Source organism: Melanotaenia boesemani, chromosome 13 (genome assembly GCF_017639745.1).
Source record: "Melanotaenia boesemani isolate fMelBoe1 chromosome 13, fMelBoe1.pri, whole genome shotgun sequence".
Taxonomy (NCBI): domain Eukaryota; kingdom Metazoa; phylum Chordata; class Actinopteri; order Atheriniformes; family Melanotaeniidae; genus Melanotaenia; species Melanotaenia boesemani.
Genome location: NC_055694.1, coordinates 31,750,560 through 31,776,198, shown reverse-complemented (window position 1 = coordinate 31,776,198; position 25,639 = coordinate 31,750,560). Strand labels below are relative to the sequence as shown.

Below are 25,639 nucleotides of genomic sequence, written 5' to 3'. Positions count from 1 at the left end.
CTCCAGGGTGTACCCTGCCTCTCGCCTGCTAATTACTGGGATAAGCTCCAGCAAGGATCAAGCCTGCACTTTGTTCAGGCAGCCAGTGGACAGATGGTATGTCATAAAACAATGTTCATGTTCATGTTCATGTTCATGTTCATACCATACCATACCAAACCATACCATACCATACCATACCATACCATACCATACCATACCAAACCATACCATACCATACCATACCAAACCATACAATACCATACCATACCATACCATACCATACCATACAATACCATACCATACCATACCATACCATACCATACCATACCAAACCATACCAAACCATACCATACCATACCATACCATACCATACCATACCATACCAAACCATACCATACCATACCATACCATACCAAACCATACCATACCATACCATACCATACCAAACCATACCATACCATACCATACCATACCATACCAAACCATACCATACCATACCATACCAAACCATACCATACCATACCATACCATACCATACCATACCATACCAAACCATACCATACCATACCATACCATACCATACCATACCATACCATACCATACCATTCCATACCAAACCATACCATACCATGCCAAGCCATGCCATACCATACCATACCATACCATACCATACCATACCATACCAAACCATACCAAACCAAGCCATGCCATGCCATACCATACCATACCATACCATACCATACCAAGCCATGCCATGCCATACCATACCAAACCATACCAAACTATACCATACCATACCATACCATACCATACCATACCATACCATACCAAACCATACCATACCATACCAAACCATACCAAACCATACCATACCATACCAAGCCATGCCATACCATACCATACCATACCATACCATACCATACCAAACCATACCATACCAAACCAAGCCATGCCATGCCATGCCATGCCATGCCATGCCATACCATACCATACCATACCAAGCCATGCCATGCCATACCATACCAAACCATACCATACCATACCATACCATACCATACCATACCATACCATACCAAACCATACCAAACCATACCATACCATACCATACCATACCAAACCATACCATACCATACCATACCATACCATACCATACCATACCATACCATACCATACCAAACCATACCATACCATACCATACCAAACCATACCATCCCATACCATAGCAAACCATACCATACCATACCAAACCATACCATACCATACCATACCATACCATACCATACCATACCATACCATACCATACCAAACCATACCATACCATACCATACCATACCATACCATACCATACCAAACCATACCATACCATACCATACCAAACATCTTTATTGATAAAGCACCTTAAAAACAACAACATGGCTGACCAAAGTGTTGTAAAACAGAACAATAAAAACATTAAAACCCTAGACCGAAATAAAAACAAATGTATAAAAAGGAAACAGACACAGGGACACTCTAAAACAGAAATTAAAAAATAAAAATCATAGTGATGGATGTCCGTCTCCTTTCAGATTCAGCTCTCTTAGAAGAGACCAGTCTTCACTGAAGACCAAAATAGAAAGTGACACTAAATGGTTTGTGTTGGTTAGAAGTTTGTATTGATTATTTTCATAAAGGCCTTATTATAGGCTATTTTTTGTCACAGAAACGACATTTACTGTTTAACATTTTAGCCAAACGTTTAAATGACAAGTGAACACAAAACCACAGCAAACAACTTCACTAAATGAAGGCTGAAGTCAGAACTTTAGTTAAAGATATTAGCTATTTTCAGGAGTCTCCAGCAGGCTTCTTCTAAATCCAGCCAGATGCTGCTTACTGTTCAGGTTTTGCTCATGTCACTCATTTGGTGGGTGTTAATTTAGAGCCCTGAATACGACAGAAAATGTGTTTGTTAAAACAAAGCAAATGTGAACAAAACCACACATTCTCCTGATGATGATTACTGATGTTTGAGTGTTGTTTTCCATTCGGATCTACAGTATCTCGTAGCAGTGAATACACCCCTCACACTTTTGCTTATATTTTAGTATATCTTTTAATAGACCAACACTATAGAAATGAAACTTTGATACACAGAATATCAAACTACAGAAAATAAACGTTGATATTCTGTATGTCAAAGTTTAATTTCTTTAGTGTTGACTCAGGAAAAGATAAATTAAAATATTTGCAAAAATGTGAGGGGTGTACTCACTTCTGTGAGATAAATATATACATGCATACACTGTAGAAAAAGTCTGAGAACCACTGCCCTACTGGAATCCCCTCGACTCTGCCTACTGGGAGACAGATCGGACTCACCACCTGGAATGTCAAAAGCATCCCTGACAGGCTTCATTACAGCAGCTAGAATCAGACGTGGCCAGTATTTACTGAATGTGTTACGCTGATAACAGATAACGCCTCTTATGAACTGATAATAGCAAAGCTGGATAACAAGAAGGGTCAGTTTTACTGGGTCTGGGGTAAATGTCTGAGCTACATAAGAGGGGAATAGATGCCTAGAACATGTGAGGGGAGGAGGACCAGCATTATGTATTAGGTTTGTGTGCTGCCTTATGCATATGCACTTTTTATTTTTATTAATTTACTGTATAGTTATTTGATTTCATTCAGTATTTTTATATTTTTCATTTAACTAAATAAATAATTTTGAAGTTTGAAATAAATTTGATGAGACATAAATAAATACTTTGCTTGATTCTGTCTGCAATTTAACAACAGCCAAAGTTAATATAAGAAAGACTGTTACTGTGTTGTCATTTACTGTGTAACAGATCAACTAAAGGTATCAGTAAGCTGTTTAAACGGATGAATTGATGCTTGCATGATACTGTGGACTTTTTGTGTGGTTTGTTCCTGATGTTTGAGGGTCTTACAGGCTTCTTGCCGACCACCATCCTCTCTACTGCCTGGACCTGGGACACATGGTCATCATTGGTCCTCAGCTCCCACTTCTGGATCCGACCATAGATGGCCACCAGTAGGTCTCTGGGGATGTCCTGCCCGTTATCAACACCTGAGGACAAAACGTGTTAGAGGCAAGTTAAGATTCATATACTTCATTTAAAATGGGCTTCTTGGTAGATTAAGAGGCAGCTTTACTTTCTGTCTATGTTCACTCTCATAACCTGACTTGAGCAGAGTTCGTGCCTTTCATCTCTGCACCTCGTCATACATCAGCATCCAGCTGTTCTGATCCAGCAGCAGCTGCTCTGCTGGTGGGCTGCTTCCACACCAAATTAAGAGAGACTGAAGGCAAGTAAAACCTTCACATCCTTTAAAGCTTTGAAAGAAAGATGTGTTTTTTTCGATCCCTGCTGCCACGTTCTGGCTGCAGATCAGCGTCTGCAGTCTGTTGTGTGGAAATGTGATTGTGATGAGTGATGACAACAGCCTGCAGCTCTCCTGCTCCTTTCCAGCCAATTTCTGTGTTTAAAGTTTTCCAAATCGCTTCAGACTAACTGCACTGATTACAAACACGAGCTGCCCACTGACCACGCAGGTTCTTGATGAAGTCCTCCAGCTTCATCTTCCTCTCCGGCTTGACGTTAGGGCTGTACATGTCTGTGTTGAGGAGGATGATGGCGAAGGCCAGGATGAAGATGGTGTCTGGATTCTGGAACTGGCGGATAAGCACCGGGTTGCAGACACAGTACCGCTGACTGCAATGAAGACAGAAGAGATTAAATTCTGGAGCCTTTACATTCTATCACTTGTAGAAATCCACAGCAACTGATACCTGAAGGCCTCTACCAGGCGCTCCACCCGCTGAGCTTCACCCTGAACCTTGATCTGAGCCTGGAACTTTCTCAGAGCGTCGTCCAGATCCATCCCAGAGAAGTCCATCTCATCCAGGACGCAGCTGTGCACAGAGACAGAGGGAAGAGTTTAGCATCTACAACAACGTCCCTCGGGTCTGCAGACACAACACACCGCTTGTTTGTCCCCACAGAGCTCCAGACTGCAGGTTTACTGGTGGTTCCTACAGGCTCTAAAAGTATGGGAGGCAGAACCTTCAGTTATCAGACTCCTCTCAGCTCCCAGTTTGGCTGAAGGAAGCAGAAACCTTCTCTACCATTAAAGATTATGTTTGAAACTTTCCTTCCTGATAAATCTTGTAGTAAGGAAGCAGCTCTGCTGCTATAGGCCGAGGCTTCTGGGAGACATCCCATGATGCACTGGGCTCCTCTCTGCTCTCTTTGCTGTCCATAAAATATTTGACATTGTTGTCAGTAATTAGGGTTTCTCTTCTTCTTTCTTATAGAAGCAGCTGCCACCCAAGGAAAGAAAAACTGGACTTTATTTCGTCACAATGTGACCATTTATTGTAAAAATGTCTTTTATTGTTAGAACTTAAAAGTTAACGTGTGGAAAGTACGTTGTTGCAACCTACAAATGTTGGGCCCAATAAATTTTTCATGCAGACCGTCTGTTGACATTTACAGAAAGAAAAACAACTTGTGGCCATTATTAAGTCATTAGTTAACCAGACGTACCAGACGTTCCATGGGCGGACACGACAAATATGTATTTTACTTAGTCTCCCTTCCAAGTACCTACACGTTATACACCACTGGAAAGCTTAGATTCTTGAGATATGAACGATGTATACATTTCCAAGCCACAATCATAACTGTAGATTCAGTAAACGCTTATTTCAGACCAGTTGCCAATACAGTTTATCTATGAAGCCTTACTGTATTCCAGTAGCAGAAGATCCTGAAACAAAACTGCTCCTGTTACCCCAGCAAGGGTCCAGTAAACGTAGTCCAGTAAACAAGCTGTTCACAACAAATCTTTTATTTATAAAAACCTGTTTAGGATAATAATTTAAAGATTTTAAGCAGTTAAGTGCATGTTTATGATTTAATTTTATTTAATTGTACTTTGCGGTCTAGGTGTTGAACCTGAAATTGCAGCGTCAGGAAAACGTGCTTGATGCTGAGATAAAGGTGCTTTGGTTTGATGAAACTAAAAACTGTCTGCTCTGTCTGAAAATTACAGTGTTTTTAATATTTGCTGTCTTTGTTTCTTTAATCCTCAAACTTCAGGGTTTTTGGATTCTTCCATCTCGCTCTGGTCACAATCAGAGATCAGGAATGCAACAGCTTCATTTTCTTGTTTTCTTGATTGATGATTTGATCCACTCCCACCAACCGGTAAGGAGTGCGGACCAGAATATCAGCTGTGGCGACTGGCTGGTTCATTGTGTGATATATCATATGGGTCATCCTGTAGCCATCCTCTAAATGTAAGACTTGAAAACTGCAGGAATCTTAAAAAAAAACAAAAAAAAAAAAAAAAGGTGAAAAATTTATTTTGGTATAAAAGCCCAGAATCAGCTTATCTGACGAGATAATGCCAAATTCAGATTTTACTTCAGGTTGCTTTTATTTAGATACAAATTAGATGCGATTTTATGAGCCTTTTAAAGATGATCTCATCTGTGCTGCTTTGTTATTCTGCTGCAGTTCTGCTGCTAAATGATCAGATCACAACCAGCCGGAAACTCCTCTTCATCAGCAGCATCTTCCACTGCAGCGTTGTTGTTATCGAATCCCTCCAACATTGAAGAAAACGCTGTTCTGCAGTAAACCTGAAACTCTGTCATCTTATGTTTCTTATCAGAGGGCATTTCTTCACTGGGCCGTAAACTGTAAATATGAACTCACCATCATGAGGTCAAACCAGAAAACCTGCATAACTCACTGCATGCATCTGTAGAGGAAAATGAAAATGAGCTTTCTGCATCATGGGGAATCTTTACATGGTTTTTAGATTTTTCTTTTTTAAATTTTGATGCCAAAACAGTGAATACTTAAACCCATCAGCCGGTTTAAAACGCAAAGTAAAAGAAAACTTTTGTAATTTTATTAAAGACAAAATCTGAAATAAATTATTTTTAAATTAACTGTGGAATAAAAAGTGTTCTTCTTCTTATAACTGTCTTTATTCTACATGGTTATCATACATGTTAACTGCTCATTTGATATGTTTGGATAAATGAGATGCAGTGAAAACAAGAATTCCTGCGACCCTCTGCCCAGAGGAGGACTGAATGAAATCTGACAAAACAGCCCAACTAGCTATTTGCAAGATGATAAAGGAAAGTGAACTATTCAGTTTTAAATTGATCAAGGAAAAATACTTAATGCAAAACACAAGATTTTTATTATTTACTGATGCAAAATTTTGTCAGTGAAAAAATAAAAACTGAAGCAGAATCAAGTAAATGGCTGTTAAACTTGTTTAGAAAGCATATAGTTCAACTGGTATATATAAAGGGCTTATAAAAAAAACACACTCAACTGTATATATTAAAAATAAATAGGAAAATGAGAGCAGAATGGGAATTACCGAAGAAGAATGGATAGCAAAATGGGCATATAAAAATTTGGTCTGATAAGATATCTTCTTACACCTCACCAGAAATCTCACTATAAAGGTAATTCCCCAGTCTGCTGCAGAAATATAAACAAACACCATTACCATTATGGGGGGGGAGCTGTCCTGTTATTTAAAATTACTGGAAAGGATTACATGACACAGTACAAGACATATTTGGTAGTAAGTGATCCCAAAATCTTTTGGTTTTTTTTGGTTTCATGCTCAAAGACTGACAAACACTTGTTTAGCATCTTGCTAGTGGCTAACAGAAAGGTCCTCATCAAAAGATTGTTTTCACAGCAAAGTCCAAGTCTGAACATGTGGAAGGACATCACCATGGACATTTATAGGATGGAGAAAATGTGAATTACAAAAGGGACCTATTTGTTTTACATTGGAAAAAATGGAAAAACTTTATTTTACTACACGAACGAAAAGGATCCGCTAACCCTTGAAAGTACAATGTGAGTACCATGACCATATCTCACTCCCCAAGGTTTTATTATTTTTTTACCTAGTATGTTTTGTTTCTTGGTTTTGCTTTTTTTTCTTGTTTTTGTATGAATGTTTCTTTTCTGGAAAAAAAGCTGATGTTCTGGGAATGAACTTATGTTAATTTAGTTGTTGAAAACCAATAAAAAGTGAATAACAATAAATAAATAAATAAATAAAATAAAAAAGAAGAAAAACGAGCCCCTACAGGCTCCAAACACAGCTAATCTGACTTTTTTTTTTGTAAGTTTCAGGAACCAAAACTTGTACAGTGCCAGTGGATCAGCATCATTACCAGGATTTCCTTCATGGTAAGCAGCGACGCAGCCTTAAAGCGATGAACGAAGCTGAAGCATCTACTGAATGTGTTGCACACCAGGCTCTTCATTAACCAGGGTGTGATGGCTGGTATCGTTTCTGCCCTGTGGCTTTGTAATCGCATCAACATTTTAATGACCATAAACATTAAGCTATCTGACTTTCTGCAGCGATATGAAGAAACCAAACCCGTTACCTTTAAACTGAAACTTATCTGAACAACTACAGTCCAGTTATCCCCTCAAAGCCACTGTAGAAAGTAAGAAATACATATGATCTTATACAATCCCTTTAATTCCACTCATGGAGAAAGCTGTGCTCCTCTCTTTCCATGTGAGAACAGAAATACAGAAACCTGACTTTTCTAAAATGGCTGCAGAAGCTTTGTGAAGATCTTCACTCACTTCAGGACGTCCTTGTTAAACTGCTGCCGACTGCCCAGGAACTCCCCGATCATCTGCCTGCTCAGTCCTTTCCTCTCCAGGATGAACCTGGCGATGCCCACCGGTGTGTCCGACACAAAGCCCCTCTCAATTAGGTACTGGATCCCCTTCTCCGGCTTCCTGTAACCAGCAAAACAGTTCTCTTTCATTTCCATTACAATATTTTCTTCTTTTTACATCCATTTTCTAAACACATATAGTTAATTATAACTGTTGGTCATAAATTTTAGTTAATGAAAAAAGGAACTGTCCACATACAAACATGAACAATCAGCATAGGGAATGAAAGAAAAATCACCATATTTGCTGTATTCATATTAAACCTTATGGTTATGTATATCAGGAACTGACAGTAAACATATAATGAAATCAATATGCTCAGGATGTACGGAAGCCAAGAGCGGCCGCATGTTTGTTTTTTATCACTGTTTTCTCGTGATAACGGGATAATTTATGTCATTATCTTGAGAAAATAAAGTTTGCCTTTAATGGATTATTGAAACGCAGGGTCACAAGGGGGCTGGAGCTGTTCCTAATCCGTCACAGAACCAACAACGAGACTAACATTCACTCAGACTCGCACTCAATCGTAGCTAGAATCAGCCAAAACAAGCTTTGTTGTATTGAGATAAAGAGATAAAGTATCCTGTTTTCATGAGAAAACGGCACTCATTATTTTAAGAGAATGAGAAAATTCTTTTATCTAGAGATAATGAAAAAAAAACAGAATAATAGTCGAGGTACACTTGGCTACTGCAAGGCTGTTTATGCTGATTGGAATAGTTAAGGTAAGTACACTTGGTGGTGGTAACAACCACACGTGACCTCAATTTATTTAGAAAAAACAGGAGACAAAGCTAATTTAGCTAACTGATTGCGTTAACAGCCTCATTATGCTAACAGCTAGCTGTTACCAGTGCTGTGGGTGTCTGTGTGTTAGTGCATATCAGAAACCCAACTCTGAGCTGCCTAACGATTTATCACCTAATCTACATTAGAAAACCAGTAGGGTTTGCTCACTGACCATGCTAGTGTAGTGTCTAACTATTAGCATTATGTAGGTAGTTTAATTATATTTAGTTGAACTCAGCTAATTTAGATGTATACATATAAGGGCCTGTTTCTTTGAGTATCACAGGGACACAGCAAACTCAATGTCCGTTTATAGCAGACAGCAACACATTAACCCCATGGTATACATGCTTCCATAGGCAAGTCTTGGGAGTGGTTCCAGATGTGAGCTTAGGAATGTTGTTTGAGTCAGCATATATACGGATACAGATACAGACAGATAGCCAACAGGTTTTCTACGATTGGCTTTAAGAAACCTCAGAGATGCAGATCTGTTTAAGACGTCACATTTTGTAATAAACCATCTTTTTTATTATATATCAAGTTGCCATCTGGAGCTCTTTTTTACCTCACAGTATTTTTCCACATCACCTGCTTCAAGTAGTCTACTACAAAATTGCATCACGAACCAGAAAACACACCACACAATGGAGCCACCACATCGCAGAAACAACACTAGCTATTACTAGCGCTACAAGGTGGTAACAAAGCACTACTGTATGCAGTGTTTGTGCACATGAACACCAAAGCAATATGTTCTTTGAGAGTTTTGACAGCACTAACTGTGTGACTGATTTGATGAAATGCAAACTGGCAGAAGTGAAAATAAAAAGCTGATTTCTGCAGCTGTCACCATTTTAATTTGTGGGGCAGCCATGTTGGATTTCTGAATCCAACTTTCTGGGACTGAAGTGGCTACCCAGATGAAGCAGTCATTCTCCAACCAGGAGGTTGGCGTCCCCATGCCCAGCATGTACATAAGTCAAAGACACTGAACTCCAACGTTGTTGCCAATGTTAAAGTCTTGTAGAGAAAAGTTCTGCATACTGTGTTCAGACTATATATATAGTTTGTGCAAATGATTTTAAAGACAATAAAAATTCCATATGGTGCTTTGTCGAACCTAGATGAGGTTAAGATGCTGTATTGATGTAGATTATTTCACCATTCAACTCTGAGGATATTCAAGTTAATTTTTCCTACTTTAAACTTAATACCACTAATTTTCCACTTTTAGAACAGGTATCGTCTTTGTCAGCTTCTCTACAGTCTTAGTTTTGTCCCATTTCCTGAATCATAGGGGGGAAAGTTTCTTTTTCTCATCTGATTGGATGTCCAAAGACAATGCCTCTCATTTATCAGACGAACATGAAAATGAGTGCGCATCTGATTGCAGGAATGATCTTAGTATTGGATCCACTTGTGATTTATGAAACGTTCGTATCTAACCAATCTCAGCTTAGGAATGATTTGGTCTTGATAAACGCGGTAGCTGAAATCCATCATTATTTATATCTTATACCCTTAATTATTTGTGGTCCAGAGGCCTCGCCCAGTGAGGTCAAACCACGGAGAGGTTTGGAACTTTTCGGAGGTCGAGTTTAAAAGCCTCACTTGTGAGGTGAAAAAAAACACAAAGCGGTGCCATTTGGCAGCCTAAAAACCGGAGTCAAAGGCGTAAACAAAAGCAATACATGGAAGAAGATCACGGAGGCAGTCAATAGCCTCGCCATAGTTGATCAGACTCTGGCTGAGGTATGAATAAAAGTCTCAACAAGTAGCCTATATATGCCCATAATTAATGTTTTATTCGTGTTTAATTTCCATAATAGCCCATGCCTGGTAACTCAAAGTCACAGTTCTTTACTTTGTGCACTTGAAAATAAACGACACGCTAAACTAAATGAAAACATTAAAAAACAGTGAATAAAACTTTTTCAAACTGCTAAATATCTGTTTATTTACATTAGCAAAGCATTACTGTGTTCAAGGTTCTGGTAAATGAAACCACTTTTTGTAGCCTCCAGAATAGAAAATGGGTAGCAAATTTACACTTGACCAATAAAGAAACTCACATCAACATCACATCATATCCACACTTGTGTGCATAGCATGGGAAACATTAGTCTACTGATTAAATAGAGCACTTCTACAACTTTTAGGTAAAGAAACGATGGATCAGCTCCTGTCTCCTCCCTATGACCCCAGTGGAGGCTGAGCTGGGCTCGGTTGCCCGTGCATCCTCCTCTGGCTGCGCCGGGGCATCAACAGGCTCCTTTAGCCAGAGCATGGTGTGCTGGACTGTACAGGACAGAATTATGTTGCAGACTTTCCCCAGAGAGTACAGCAGCGTTAACCTCGCTGGTCTGAGACACAGCCACCTGCCCTTCAGCAACCCGAAACAGCACTCCACCGTGCACGTGTGCATGTGCACGCTGTTGAACCTGCTCCTGCTCTGTGGCAGGTTTGCCAGCGCGGTAATGAGATGCTCCGTGAGTGAATATAGGTATGAATTTGTTTGCAAACCAAGATTTCTGTTTGTATTTATCATTGTTTCAATTTGTAGTGTATAATTTATGGGCCTATGAAATTTGAGCTATTATAATTGTTATGGGCTTAGGCTGTTAATCATATTTATTTTCCCAAATAATTTTTGGAGTGTGCCGGTGTGCACTCCAAGCAGTCTCAGCTGTTGTATTTTATTCATTTTCGGAATCCATTTTAATTTGCTTTTTTTTCGCAAATGGGTTAATTCTGAGTACTGGATATGTGGCTGCTTATGTTAAAATGACGGTTTGAGGTTTGTTTAATAATTATTTTCAGCGTCCGCTGTGCTGTAACGCTAATCCACACTCACTCAAACTTGTGTACATGATCTCAGGCCTGTCGTGAGATTTGATTTTATCCCACGCTCACATCCAAATTGATAAATGCAGAGCCTTGCATGGAAATGGTCTTTTACACAGATGTCTGTCATACATTTGTTTGATAAATGAAGGCCAATAACTCTAAACATCCAGCCAGGGTCCAATGAATATTTTCAAACTCAAATCACACAAGCTGGTGTATAATCCACGCATCCCTGACCTCATCATCATGGAGTGGGGCCTGGGATTAAATCCAGAGATAATAACTCTAGGTCTCATTGTGGATCATTCTGCTTACATTATGTTCACAGCCTTAAACTTGTGCTTACTTGTTAAACAGATTGAGTCCAATGCGGTACTGCCGCCGCTGCACCACGTCGTTGTTGAATGCAGGTGAGTCCCAACTGTGGCGGCTCTCTCTCTGATAGGTCTGCTTCCCCAGAGTTGCTCCTCCGATTGGCTCCCGCAGGCTATCGCGTGACGAGGATCCGGAGCTGCAGTTGTTGACGGTCGTGTCATCGTTGGAGTTGGTAGTGGTGGAGTTGACGCTCTCATTGTCTCCGTCTGAGCAGAGCAGGTGATGATGGTGGAGGTAGGGGTGGTGGGCGAGGTGCTGCTGCTGCCCCTCCATGTTTTGGAGCGCAGAAGAGGAAGAAGAGGACAGCGGGGAGGGCGTGAGTGGTGGTGGCAGCGGGGAAAGAGGTGTGAGAGGTGGAACTGGGGAGGGCAGCGGGGAAGAAGGGGGTTCTGGATATGAGTGGGGCAGGTGATGGTGCTGGTGGTGCAGGTGATGGTAGTGGTGCTGGGCGAAGTGGTGAGCATGCTGCATGTATGGGCTGCTGTGACCGTGGTGCAAGTGCAGGGGATGTGGCTGACTGTACTGTGGATGGTGGTGGAGGATGGTGGGGAGGTGGGGAATGGGTGAAGGATGAGGGTGGGGGTGAGAGTGTGGGTGTTGGAGTGGGTGTGGGAGTGGGTGTGAGGGCAGGGTCCGTGCAGAAGGCATGGGCAGAGGAACGTTAGCGGGGCTGCGAGTCTGTCCCTGTGCCGTGGCGACCGAACGGCCGTTTGGTTTGTGTTTGATTGTTCCCTGCGGAGAGTCAGCTTCACTGCTTCCTCCTCCTCCTCTCTCATCCTCTCCACTTTCACCTTCCCCTCCTCCTCTTACCCTCTCTCCACCTCCTCCTCGGTCAAGTCCTGATGGTTCCTGTTCGTACACCAGGCGTCCAATAGAACCTCGCTCGGATCTAGAGATTTAACATAACACCAGATAGGAAATATTAACTGGATCTTTGGTCGTTAGCAGTTTGTCACAAAGACACATCTGTTTCCATTTCTTCAGTCTTTATATAGAAAATATTTTTCTACACTGAATGGAAGCTGGAATTTAAAAGATTATTGCTTTGTGCAATGTTATTGCTTATCGCAATAATTCCTGAGAAAATTAATCGTACAGCACATTTGTTATTGGACAGGCCTAGCTGAGGTATGCTAGATGATACAAGAACTGGACTGGAAATCAGTGGCAACAGGTCTGATGGGGGGACAAATCCTACCCACAGCCCAGACCACAACATTATTGAAGCAGTGTGAAATGATGTAAACAGAGAACAGAACACATAGCTTTGGAAAGTCCTTAACAGAGTTTACAGAAGACTTCATGAATGTTTGGTGACTGTTTTGGGGTTTGACTGAGTTAAGTGTTCTGATAGCTTTGTAGTAGAAGCTGTTTAGGGCTAGATAACACCTCCCAGAAGGCAGAAGTTTTAAAAAGTAATATGGGTTCTTCTGCAGCAGCTAGAGTTATATATTTCTTTTAAGGAGGGCAGCTGATGATGGTCTATTAGGTGGAGATGGGTCTCTGAAGTACTCATCAGTGAACCACTGCATAGACTAAGACATTTCTGAGTTGTACTGACCTGTCACTCATGTCCACTGAGCTGTCACTAGGTGGTTCAATGGTCAGTACAGGGAGATGTCCTCCACCTCCTCCAGCCCTCCCTCTGTAGTCCCCTCGACACTCTGTACAGGGGGTACTGCTCCTCCGGCTGGCATTGCTACCTCCCTCTGTCTCCCTGCTGTCCTCTCTGCCTCCTGCACCTCCTCCTCCCCAGTACTCTGTATCGGAGCTGGAGGCTGGACGGGAGAGCGGTGAGGAAGGGAGGCAGCCTTCATCCATGTAGAGGGTGACATCGCTGAAGGAAGTGGCGGTGCTGTCCTCGTGCATGGCAGCACCTCCTCCCATGCCTCCTCTGCCACCTTCCTGCCGGCATGTGGTGTGTCGGGAGGATGTGTTGGTGTTGCGCCATCCACACTGTCTGTAATCTTCATCTTCTTCCTCGTCCTCTTCCCCTTCTTCTTCTTCCTCTTCTTCATCTCCTTCTTCCTCATCCTCGTCGTCGTCCTCCTCTCCTTCTCCGCCGACATCCTGTGAGTCTTCACGGCCGGACTGGCATGTGAGGGAGTCGTCCATAGAGTCGGCCAGAGACTTCATCTGCAACACAAGAAGAAAGAAGGTGAGTTAAACAACTTGAACCACAACAGATGTTTGGGATGCTGGTGTGGCTCAGAATATGCAGGCTGTCCAAAAGATTAAGGCGTATTTATGCTCGCACGGCATCTGCATGCAGTCGGTTACTGCGTAGCTGTTGCTGGTGGGTTTGCTTTCTCACCCGAGCTTAGGGGGTGTGCGTCATTTTGGTATTGTGTTGCACTTTCTCCTCCTAACCTGAAGGTGGCAACTCACCAGGTCAGAGTTCTTTTGATGGTTCACTACAGTTCGGTAGGTATTTTCTGTTTTAAAACAACAATGGCGTCCAGTATGGTTTCAGTGTCTTTATTAGTTTCTGGAAGCTAATAAAACGAGCGTAAAAAGCGCCGTTTTGTTGTATTATAATTATCCCAGCCCCCTTTTTGTACAGCCAGTAAAATTGAACCATGATCATCCAATCAGAATAAGAGCAGACCACTCCAGTTCATCACTGATCTCTGCTGAAGGATTATCTGCATTGTTCCAGTAACCCTGTGGTCTGCTTGTGTGCTCAAATGTGTTCAGCTGAAAGAAATGCTGAGGAAATGGTGTTGTTTGGCAATTTCATGAAATAAATGAATAAAAACAGTTATTGAAAAGATCAGAAATAAGCCTTTATGTTAGAAATCCTACATACGCAGTTATATTTAAAATAAAAATGTATTCTTGCGGTCAGTTTATTATAAAACATTTAATGAAAACATATAAAATCCATCTCTATGCAGATGATGCTCTGTTCTATTTATAAGATATAACTTTATTCTCAAATTCTAAATCTTTTATCTTAATTTGTGACCCTGATAGTTATTAACTGATTAATCTTCTATACAACTAAATGACCTTTTTGTGATTTTGTGACATCCGTTCTTTATGTAGATTGAGTCTTGTTTTGTTCAGTCTTTACAATTTTCTACACTGTCTTACTGACAGCAAAAAAAATAAGGTCCTGGTTTTAGAGACGCAAAATAGATGTTATTCTTTTCATTGCTGATAAATTTTTTTATTTGTGTTTGTAATCTCTAGGAAACATTTTCACCCTCATGCTGACTGAAACAAAAACATGTTTACCTGCTTTGAGAAGGAGTCTTCCATGTCTCCGGTCTCTTCTGAACCCTGCTGACCCCCTGATCCCTGACACTGTGGCTGTCGTTCATCAAATGAGTACTGCACCCAAAGAAAGAACAGTCAATATGAAATTTTAAACTCTCATTTGGACCTGATGTGTTTTTGTTCTGAAGTGCTGATATTATTTGCTGTATGTACTGTTAATGTGTGTGTACCTGCATCCTCATGTTGGACAGAATGATGCGTCGGGTCATTCTGCTTTCTGAGGCAGAGCTGCGAAGCCTCTCAAAGTTTTTCTTCATGCGATATCGTCTGAACGCTGTCTGGATCGTCCTCGCTGCCCGCCGGGACACAAACTGACCCCCATACTTCCTCTCCAAAATTTCCACCTAATGAACAGATAGAAAACCCTTCACAGTTGGAGGAGAAAATGTTTTCTATTTGCAGGAGTTATGGGTTAGAAAACATCATTATCAAGCATGTAATTCATTGTCTGTAGCAAACAGAAAATCTGAGAACCCTTCTTGATTATTTCCATAACTCCACTTTCATAACTCCACACTGAAAAAATAGATGCCCCGACATTGTTCAGTATTAACAGTTGCTAAATAAACAAGCAGAAAGTGCTCTATCACCAGACTATATTAATGTGTCTTTGTCCCATGCCTCACAACGTCAACATTTCTTCCTTTCCTCTTTTGACCGTGTAGATCCACTCCACTTCTTTCCCTTAGGTTGGGTTTGAACAGGTAATTACTTTGTTCTTATATGACTGTGTTGCATCAAAGATCATACACAGAAGTACAAACTGACAACTAAAAAAAGATGCTTGAGATGACGCAGGAGAAAATTTCACTGGTACTGTTGCCATATCCTGATCGACCACTGAACATCGACCTACGATTGACCACTGATGGTGTTGGGGGCGTGAGTCCTGACAATGATTTGCTCTGGTGTCCTACCTTCTTGTCTTGGAGGTCTGTAGAGAGCTCATAGCTGTCAGATAGCGCCTTGCAGCGTTTGCTCTCCTCCTCCTCTTGCTTGCGGAGCGCCAGGCTGGCCGGCTGGTGTCTGCTGCGCTGAGCCCAGGCGAGGCTTGCTGGGCTGGGGGGAGAGATGGGAGAGGTTCCCTGGTGGTGGAGAAGAGTAAAGGACAGTCAATCAGTATAGATATAATAAATATTAATCAAATATTAGGCAGTATAATGTTTTATATATGACAGTGTACATAAAATCCCAATAAAAAAAAGTTGGGCCACTGTGTAAAATGTAAATAAAAACAGAATGTAATCATTTGTAAATCTCATTAACCCACATTTTATTTCCAATAGAACATGAACAACATATCAAACGTTGAAACAGAGACAGATAAAAATTTAATGGAAAACATGAGCTCATTTTTGTTCTCATTCTGTCTCAGTCTGTTTTGAATGTAGTGTTGCCTGAGGCCCCCTCTGATCACAAGCATCTAGTTTTACCTTCAGTCTGTCCCATGCGCACAGAGATTCCATGTGATTCGCTGAATCTTTTAATGATTTTATGAACTATAGATGGTAGGATTTTTACTCAATTTTAATTTAACAAACATTTTTTCTACCAATTACTTTCTAGCCTTTTGTTGCCCTGTTCCAACTTTTTACAGATGTGTTGCTGCCATCAGATTAAAAATAAACTCATATTTTCCATAAATTGTTAAAATGCTCCTAGTTTCAACATCTGTTATGTTGTTTGTGTTCTACTGGGAAGAAAATATGGATTTATGAGATTTGCCAATCTGTTTTTGTTTACATTTTACACAGCGGCCCAACTTTTTAGGTATTGCATAAGAAGATGGAAAAAAATGTCTTTAGGTTGAATAATTTTCAAAAATTAAAAACACATTAATGAAAAAGAAAGGATACAAAATTACTGGGATTCTGTTTGTGCTATACATCTGACAATTTGACGGCTGCCTTGATGAGTGTGTTTGTGTTTTTAGTACCTGTGTGTGAGTGTGTGAGGCTCCCAGGGGCCCGCAGAGAGAGGCGGGACTGTAGGGGTCACAGGGGCTGGTGAGGGGGCTGTTGTTATAGCGATGGAAGGGAGGCAGATGGCCAAAGGATGAATCAGAAAAAGTGAGTGCCTCTGGACACTGAGGGTCGCCCTCCACACTGAGAGAGAAACAAAGACGGAGAGACAAAGTTACCCATCTGATGATGAGGTATCAGATCAAACAACAGATGCAGGAAGATGAAGAGGAGACATGGAGAAAAGACAAAAACAAGACAAACTTGGACAGAAACATATGAAGAAGAGCAGAAGAAAGTCATGTTGAAAACAAAAATGTTTTAACTGATTTTAACATATAAAACAAAGGTCACAACAAAAAATTTAACCTACACAACAAAAACTGAACCAACACAAACAAACCAGCCAAAACAGAACAAACTGCAGCCGGATCAAATCGGTCTTAACTGATTTTAATCTAGTTCAGTGTGGTGCAGTAAACTCCAAACGGAAACTGGAAGAAACCACAGCAAACCGGGTCCAACCAGATAAACTGGTCCAAATCAGAGTAGGTAGACTTGATCTTTGATTGGCGCTGTGGTTAAAACGGGGCCAAATCAGAGATGGCTGAAAGAAGCCAGTGCAATGTGAGGCAAGCACAACAAACGGATTAGAAGAGACCAACAGTTCTGGACTAAACACGACTGAACATTTGGAACGGGTTAAATTAAACCAAAATAAAGGAGACTAAACTTAAATATTTCATATTTAAGCAGAACAAACATTAAAAACACTGGATTAAACTGAACATCAAACTAAACCCAGTCTGGTTCTGGTCAGCTGGGAGTTCAGCATCATTTATTGGCTCTGCATCCTCAGAGGAACACTTCAGCATCACGGACCCATCCATATTTGCAGAAACAGTGAAGGATGATCAATCGACTTATTGATAAACCACGGAGCCGCTGAGAGGAGAGGAGGAGGAATCTGTGAGGTGGCCATCCTTATCTTCAGTGAGGTGGCCCTTCAGTGTTAATCTAAGTCTCCTGTGAAGCTGGCAGGGAGGCTGACGTGGGCAATGCCAAGCTAACACACACACACACACACACACACACACACACACACACACACACACACACACACACACACACACACACACAGTGTCACATGGGGATGACTCATGGCACAGCAGTGTGTGTTAGTGTGTGAATTGTGTGTGGGTGTGCGGTGTAAGTGAGTGTGGGTGTTCAGTGTGTTGTGTATGTGAGAGGCACAGCATGAGCGTGTGGGAGATAGTGTGTGTTTGTCCAGCTATCTTTGTGAGGACCAGGACCATCAATCATCAGTGGTTGTGGTTCACTGATTTACAGTTTTGATGAGGCTCGTTTGTTTGTTTACTGGAGCCCAACCCTGTTCATTCTAGAGCTGCAGAGCTGTTACTGATTAAACTTCAGGGATATTCATTTCTACTGGAAATTTGGAACAATAGCTAGAAGCTTATGAGGCATGATAGGGGGGGCAGAGAAAGTGTTATGTCAGCAATTGTCCTTAAAATGTGACAGAAGGAGCCAAAAGAAGATGGTAAACTGTAGATGTAAAGGTTGAGAAAAAACAGTCACATTCAAACCACAATGGTTGGTGCCAAAGAACCAAAAACCTGAACTACAAGCAGAAAGTAGATTAACCGTCATCACTGGACGCTTCACATCTTCAACAAGGAACAGATCTTAAAAGTTTTCTTAGTTGTAAAGGCATTTAAATTCACAATTTTCTGTGACTGTTAACAAACATATGGAAAAACACATCAAATAAATACATAATAAATATAAAAATCTCTCAATAAACTAATTAATGTGCCAATAAATTATATAAGAAATGTTTGAAATTATTTTTAATTTTTTCATTAAATAATATAGAATGTGGGTAAGCTAATATTTCTGTTGTAATTTTCAAACTGTTTTAATGTAACTTTGTGTGAATTTTCACTTGTATTTACCTATTTATAAGTGCTTTTTCATTTCTTTCCTCCTTTATTATTTTTATGTCTGCATTTATGCCTCTATGAAATCTCTAGCCCTCCCCCAAACTTATTTACTCAATTTACTTTGTTTTACTCTAGCATCGATTCGATCTCCTCACTTACTGGTCAATCAGCCCTGAGCAGGACACAGGAATGAGCCTCTCTGGCTCTGCAGCAGAGCCACTTATGTCCTCGGTGGACAGACGGAGGTGCTCTGTGTTTAAAGGAATCCCAGCAGTAATGGCTGACTTTCGACAGGAGAATGTGCAGGAACATTGACTGAAGGTTACAGTTGTAACCTTTAGGCAACCCTCCTACTCCTTTCCACAGCTCTGGTTCATCACAGCCACAGCTGCCAAAAAAAACACACTTAACTGGGACAATGTAAAGTTTCCGTGTTTTCTTATTTTTCTTTTTATTAATACAAGATTTCATCACTTGTAAGGAAAAATATATAGGAAAATAGGCTTTTATCTACTTGACATTTATTTTATTTGACTGATCAATACATCTCTCACTAACAAGTTCCAGTGGTCACGACAGCGCCGACAGGTTGAAGGCGGCGTCCCATCCCCGGCGGCATCTGCCGGCTTTTCAGCCGGTTTGGAGCATGATCTCCTCGCGTTTTCTGGTCTACTTCAAGAACTACTTCAGAATTACCCATCCATCCATTACCTACACTTGCTTTGTCCAGTTCAATTAAGTGATTAAAAATGACTCTTTGTGTTACAAAACATGACAATGATTGATTTTTGTATTTCCATAATCCTTTTTGATTGAGTCAGTTTCAGTGCTCCAAACATTGTCCCTCCTTTCCAACTCTGCAAATGTCAAGAGCTGCTGACAGAAATCACCGCGCCAAAGATCAAGGCAGCCAATCCAAGAAACAACTTATGTAACAAGTCATGTTTAAAAGCACACAAGAAGACGTCCACACCTCCACACAGTCCTGCTTTTCTGTTCAGGTTTTTACGAAGCAAGTCGACCACCTCCGCCACTTCATTTAGTCAGACATGAGAAACAAACAGCTGAGCAGCAGGAGGAATAAATTTAGGGAGGAATGACACTGTGTTACAGCCGAATTCAATCATATAACTTAAATGCAGATTTGAAGCAGCTTCCCAGCATTAACTGTTAAATGAAGCGGCTGAACTGGTGTCACCAGCCTCTTCATTTTGTAATCACGTAGAAAAAAAAACCCAAAAACCATCCAGTTTAAGGTAAGGTGTGTAAGAGTTACTGGCATCTAGAAGTAAAGATGGACATAGGACAGTAGTGAAAGTACGGTGGCTGTCAGAGGCCAAATTCTTCCAGTCATAAACATGTTTTTATGTGTGAGTGGATTTAGTGGCCTCAGGTGCAGCGATCACTGCACTGCAGGTAACTACGTCGACATTGTGTACATGCGTATTGTCTTCTTCTATGGTCCTTTTAACTTACTTATCCCAAGCAGTACTCCAGTTCCTATCAAACAAAGCCAGGACTGCAGTTTCAAAACCTCACAGAGTTGTTTGTCCATTCAGAGACACCGTAGTAAAAATGGTGACAGCTGCCATGTTTGTGGACCCACAGCAGTTTGATACAAATGACTGATTCTAATAGAATAAAAACATATCAGCTATTTTAGTGAAGTGACTGAATAACAATAGAAACATTTTTCTAATGATCTATTAAATTTTTCTGTTATTGGCCTTTGACTTATTTACATGCTGCACCTTTAATGTTACAGTTATAAAAACCCTTTCTGTTCCGATTTCTTCACATTGTTATTTCTCCGCTGTGGTTGTAGTTGATGCAGATACACGAGAGAATACACCCACAGAAAGATTTAGTAGTTATCAGTTTCACAGACTGCCAACAGCTTCTAAAACCACTAACTGGTGTGAAAATCACAGAAATGAAACTCCCTGTTTTATTTACAGATTGTCAGAAAATGTCAGTCTGGTTTTGTACGCTGCACACATGGAGCGTCCACTGTAATGCTGACCCCCCCCCCCCCCAACCCACATCACAGTTTAATCTCTTTCACTGACAAATGACAACACTTAAAATAACAGAAGATTGTTTTGGTAAATTTTAAAAAATTATTTTCATTTTTACATACTTTTTTTTTGTTTAATATTCTTACTTTTTACTTTTTATTTATTTATTTATTATAAATAGTTATCCATAATAACAGCATTATTTATCACATTTACATCATAAAAAGATCATGATCACTTCTATGTTGCTAAGAGACCTCTATTTAGACCTGGACATGATGATGAAGTCACTGCCTGTCAGACTTTCCACCAATCAGAGAGCTTAGATTGACGGTAACGTCCAATCAGGAGCAGCCAAAGATCAACCAGTGAGCAGAAAGTTCTATGTGTGTGTGAAAAGAAGAAAAATAATGCTCCTCTATGGCTGGAATAAAGCCAAGAAGACGTTTCTGATGCACGGTGGCGCCACAAAGCAGCTGAGCTGGAGTTGGTTTAGTGAGGATAGCAGGTAAATAGTAGCAGGAATAACTGGAAATGAGGAAAAAGTTAAAATATGGAAATAGTTTCTGTTGTGTGTTTGTTTCAATGCCAATATTTTTTCTCCTGAAAGCCAAGACTTGAGAGAACGATTTGCAAATGAGAAAAGGCTTGGTCACTGTTGATCTGTGTGTTATTTCTACAAAGTTCTGTCAGTAATAAATTCTGTTTTTTTCTTTTGGTCGGCCTTTATGCTGCTATATCTATTCATACATTCATTTTACATCATTTTAGCCTCATAACCTGACAGCTGAAGTTGTCCTGGAAACATCATGTCTGCATGTTGACTGGGATTAAAAAAGCTGAGCTTCTACATGCAGTTTTACTAGGGCTGTCAAACGACTCAAATTTTTTATTATTTTTATCACAGCTTACAAATTAATTAATCATGATTAATCATCATTGCCTGAATCTTGCCCGTTTTTACTGCAAGCCAGTGCAAACATATATTTAGTGTTAACTGACCTTCCCTTTCAGATGTCCAGGGGTCAGTAAATGCAGCATGTAATGTACTTCTATATGTTGTTCTGCATCATCTCTACCATGTTCTAGATCATAATGCAGAATTCATCCAGCATCATAACACCAACCATCTACACATCATCACATGGTGATAATATGTGTCATAAAACCACCAGATGTTGACAACAGGTCTCTTTTGTGCCCCCCTTTTCCTGGCCAGTGCTACCTTTAAAACTTTTCTAGACCTGCCCCTGCATGGCTGAAGTATAAATCCTTTTCGCCAGCTGTCAGCTACTGTGTTAGAGAAGGTCCTGCCAAAACAATACTTTGGGATAAATATGCGCTGGTATGAACCATGAACCGCTAGTTTCCTCCTTCTCACCTGAACAATAAATAAATGCCAGAAGAGAAGCAGTACTAAAAGCAAATCAGCTGATCACCGTCAGTCATCATGATTCACGCAACTACAGGAGATGGAGGGGAGCAGACACAGAGACGACCAGAGAGCCGCTGGACCAGCCACGTTTGTACACAAGGCAGGAAAACGGGAGAAAAAAGTGCAGGTGTTAAAACATCATCATCCTCCACAGGGGCGACGCCCATGTGTTGTTCCATCAAAGTTCTTTTTATTCTCAAATCCATCCATAGAGCCATCCAGCTTATCTTTCCCATCTTACCTCTAGACGCCTCCATGTCCCGCTGTCATAACAGAGAAATGACAGATGTATGCGTTGTGCATGCGTTAATTGTGTTAAAGATATTAATGCAATTAATTACATAAATTATTCATCGCCGTTAACGAGTTATTTTTGACAGCCCCTAGTTTTTCATAAAAACAACAACAACATAAAGAAACAAAAACAGGCATACTAACTGTAGCAATGACTTAAAGTTTTAAGGGTTAATTGACTTACTTTCCATGCATCTGCAAGACTTTAAACATTAAATTGCTGGACCACTGCATGAATAAGATGTACAGGTCTTCCTTAAAAAGCGCTTGCTGAGGACATGTCCTCACCACAAGAGTAATACAAGTGCACACACTCAGCAAAGAAATGACAGCTCTTATAAATCCCAACAAGACGGCAGCAGAAACTTAGAGAAAACTATTTTAAGCCATCGCTAACTGTCTTTGTATTGCAAAGCCTTTCACCCTCATCATCTTTCCTCTCTGTCACTTTTGTTGCCTTGTTAATTTTGTTCTCCTCTCCTCTCCTCTCTGAAAGCTGAACCAGCTGCAGGGATGAAGTGAGGGGAGGTGTGTTTGATTTGTGTCCTGGCTGTGCACTGACCCCCTGCTGCAGCTTCCTCTGGCAGGTCACACTGTAAACTTCAGGTGACCTCCATGTTAGAAAACCATCACATCTGTGCCAGATTTCACTCTTACTGTAAAACTTCTATTCCTGAAAGTTCCTGGTAGCAGCTCTGGGTTGAAACACGCCTTCATCCTCTTTCTGCAGTTTGTCCGTATAATTCTTGGCTGGTTTTGTTCTTTTTAAAAAGCTTGTTCTTTATTCTTTTACAAGCCAGACTGCTGCTGTTTTTTTTTATTATAACTCACCATGGTTCATTGTTGTTGAGCAAAAGATGAATGATGATGGTACAGCAAATCAAATCAAACTTTATTTATAAATATATATATATATATATATATATATTTATATATATAAACCTTCACACACTCAAGTATAAAATGTCAAACTTTAATAACACATCTGTAGATCATACTCTCTCTCTCTCTCTCTCTCTCTCTCTCTCTCTCTCTATATATATATATATATATATATATATATATATATATATATATACACACACACATAATAAAAAATAGATAAAATAGGCTAAATATAACAAACAAAATAATCATCATTCATCTAAAAGCTTTGCTAAAAAGGTTCTCTGGTCACTGACAAGGTCTGTAATTGAGGAAAGAGGCCTCACCATGAGTTTTAGTAACGATGTATAATTTCTTTCAGCTGAACATACTCTGCACAAACAAACAAACACTTTAACAAACTAATGTTCTGGGAGCTGGGACACCAGAAAAATATTGTGAAAAAATAGGAAAAAGAAAAAAAAATTCCGGTCATTTTTTATAATAAAAATAGTTTTGCCTCAGAGACATTAAACCAAAGTCAAAGTTCTTATCCAGACTTTGCAATTCAATATTCTATTAAATCCTGACAGATGGCTCAGTAACAAAATTTACTGGGCTTTTTTGAGCAAAGGAAACTCTATATAAGCAGCTACCCCCCTCTCACCCACCCACACACACACACGCACACACACACACATCATCTGACACTGTGCTTCAGTGTGGTATGAATGTTGAAATCGAGGCAGCTTAAGAGGAGAAATCAGCTGCAGCATTTTGCAGTTTACAGACTAAATAATCCATTTCACTTCTTGATGGTAAATGAGAACTCAGAGTCCAGCTGTTCATAAATGAAAATGCAGCTGCAGCTCTTCTCACGTGGCTCATCTCTCTCGCTGCACCGTGCAGTCATCACGGCGGTACTGAAGCTGTCGGTGGCGCCGGCACACGGTTTGCCTGCTGCTCATAAAGCTATTCACCGGCACCGCTTCACCTGTAGGCTTTCAGTCTGTAGGCTCTGCCACTGTGAGCAGCGTCAAGGTCAGCGCTAACAACATTTTCCCTAAATATTTTCCACATTTAAAATAATTCCACACATAAGCCAATCACAGTGGTCGTTTGTCTCCGCTCACACGCACATTGGCTGTCGTCTTCTTCGTTGGTGTTATGGGCTCGACACACGGGAGGCGCACGTACACGTGCACACAGGGCTTGCAACGCAACACAAGAAAATAGAAAAATGTTCAATTTTTTGTCGCTGTCGCCTGACACTACAGCCAACCAGCGAGGGGCTTCATGGACTGACCAATGAGAGCAGGCTAGACAGCGCTTTATACTGAATAGTATAAAAAAAGTCTAAGTACATCAATACTACAAGTTACACTTGTATTAAGTATACTTTTTACTTCTTTCTGCTACAAAGGATTAATAATATGGATTGAAGTACAGAATGTCAAGTGACTCGTGTTTACATTTAGAATAAAAATATTTTTCACTACACACATTTGCTTTGAGGTATTACCCCTGTTATAAACTTGCATGTTCAAGATCATAGTACTGGAGTTTGAAAGTTTACTGCAAACCGTATGTGTGCTAAATTGCATTACCTTTATGTAACTTAAAATCATACACAAAACAGAGAAACGTTTGACTTGACTTTATTGACCAAGTTCTAGTCCCTTTTATAAGGGGTTGGCAATGGTGTTATGTACACAGTGTCATCGGTTTCAACAAGAACACATTTTGTTTAATCATGTCAGGCCAGGCAGCTTTAACAGTTTCAGTTTTTTTAACCTCATATAGGAAAGTACTTTTTACATTGATCTGTGAATCTTTACATACAGGCCTGTCTGATTTAGCAAGTACCTCAACTAAAACACAACATAGTTTGGCACATGAACAAAAAGCAAAATTTGGATGTGAACACGTTTGTTTAAAAATAACCAAGTCATTAACTAAACAAAATGTACCATCTTTCAAGCAGACAGCACAGTTGTATCTCTTCTTTAGTCTGTCATAGTTTTGACTGTGATACAAAACTCCACTGATCAAAAAACGG

General features: G+C 40.3%; 1 protein-coding gene across 3 annotated transcripts in view; it reads right to left on the bottom strand.

The window, feature by feature from the left end:
* The window catches only part of LOC121651355 (IQ motif and SEC7 domain-containing protein 2-like), a 209,845-nt gene that overhangs the window by 18,834 nt on the left and 165,372 nt on the right, over window positions 1–25,639 (bottom strand). For all 3 annotated transcript variants that reach the window (XM_042003485.1, XM_042003486.1, XM_042003488.1), the window contains 10 exons: window positions 16,981–17,149; window positions 15,962–16,129; window positions 15,215–15,388; window positions 15,003–15,098; window positions 13,324–13,898; window positions 11,734–12,651; window positions 7,647–7,805; window positions 3,785–3,907; window positions 3,541–3,707; window positions 2,922–3,061 (listed from right to left, as the gene is read on the bottom strand). In XM_042003485.1, the coding sequence (XP_041859419.1) occupies window positions 2,922–3,061; window positions 3,541–3,707; window positions 3,785–3,907; window positions 7,647–7,805; window positions 11,734–12,651; window positions 13,324–13,898; window positions 15,003–15,098; window positions 15,215–15,388; window positions 15,962–16,129; window positions 16,981–17,149 (2,689 nt within the window). The remainder of the gene's footprint in view (window positions 1–2,921; window positions 3,062–3,540; window positions 3,708–3,784; window positions 3,908–7,646; window positions 7,806–11,733; window positions 12,652–13,323; window positions 13,899–15,002; window positions 15,099–15,214; window positions 15,389–15,961; window positions 16,130–16,980; window positions 17,150–25,639) is intronic.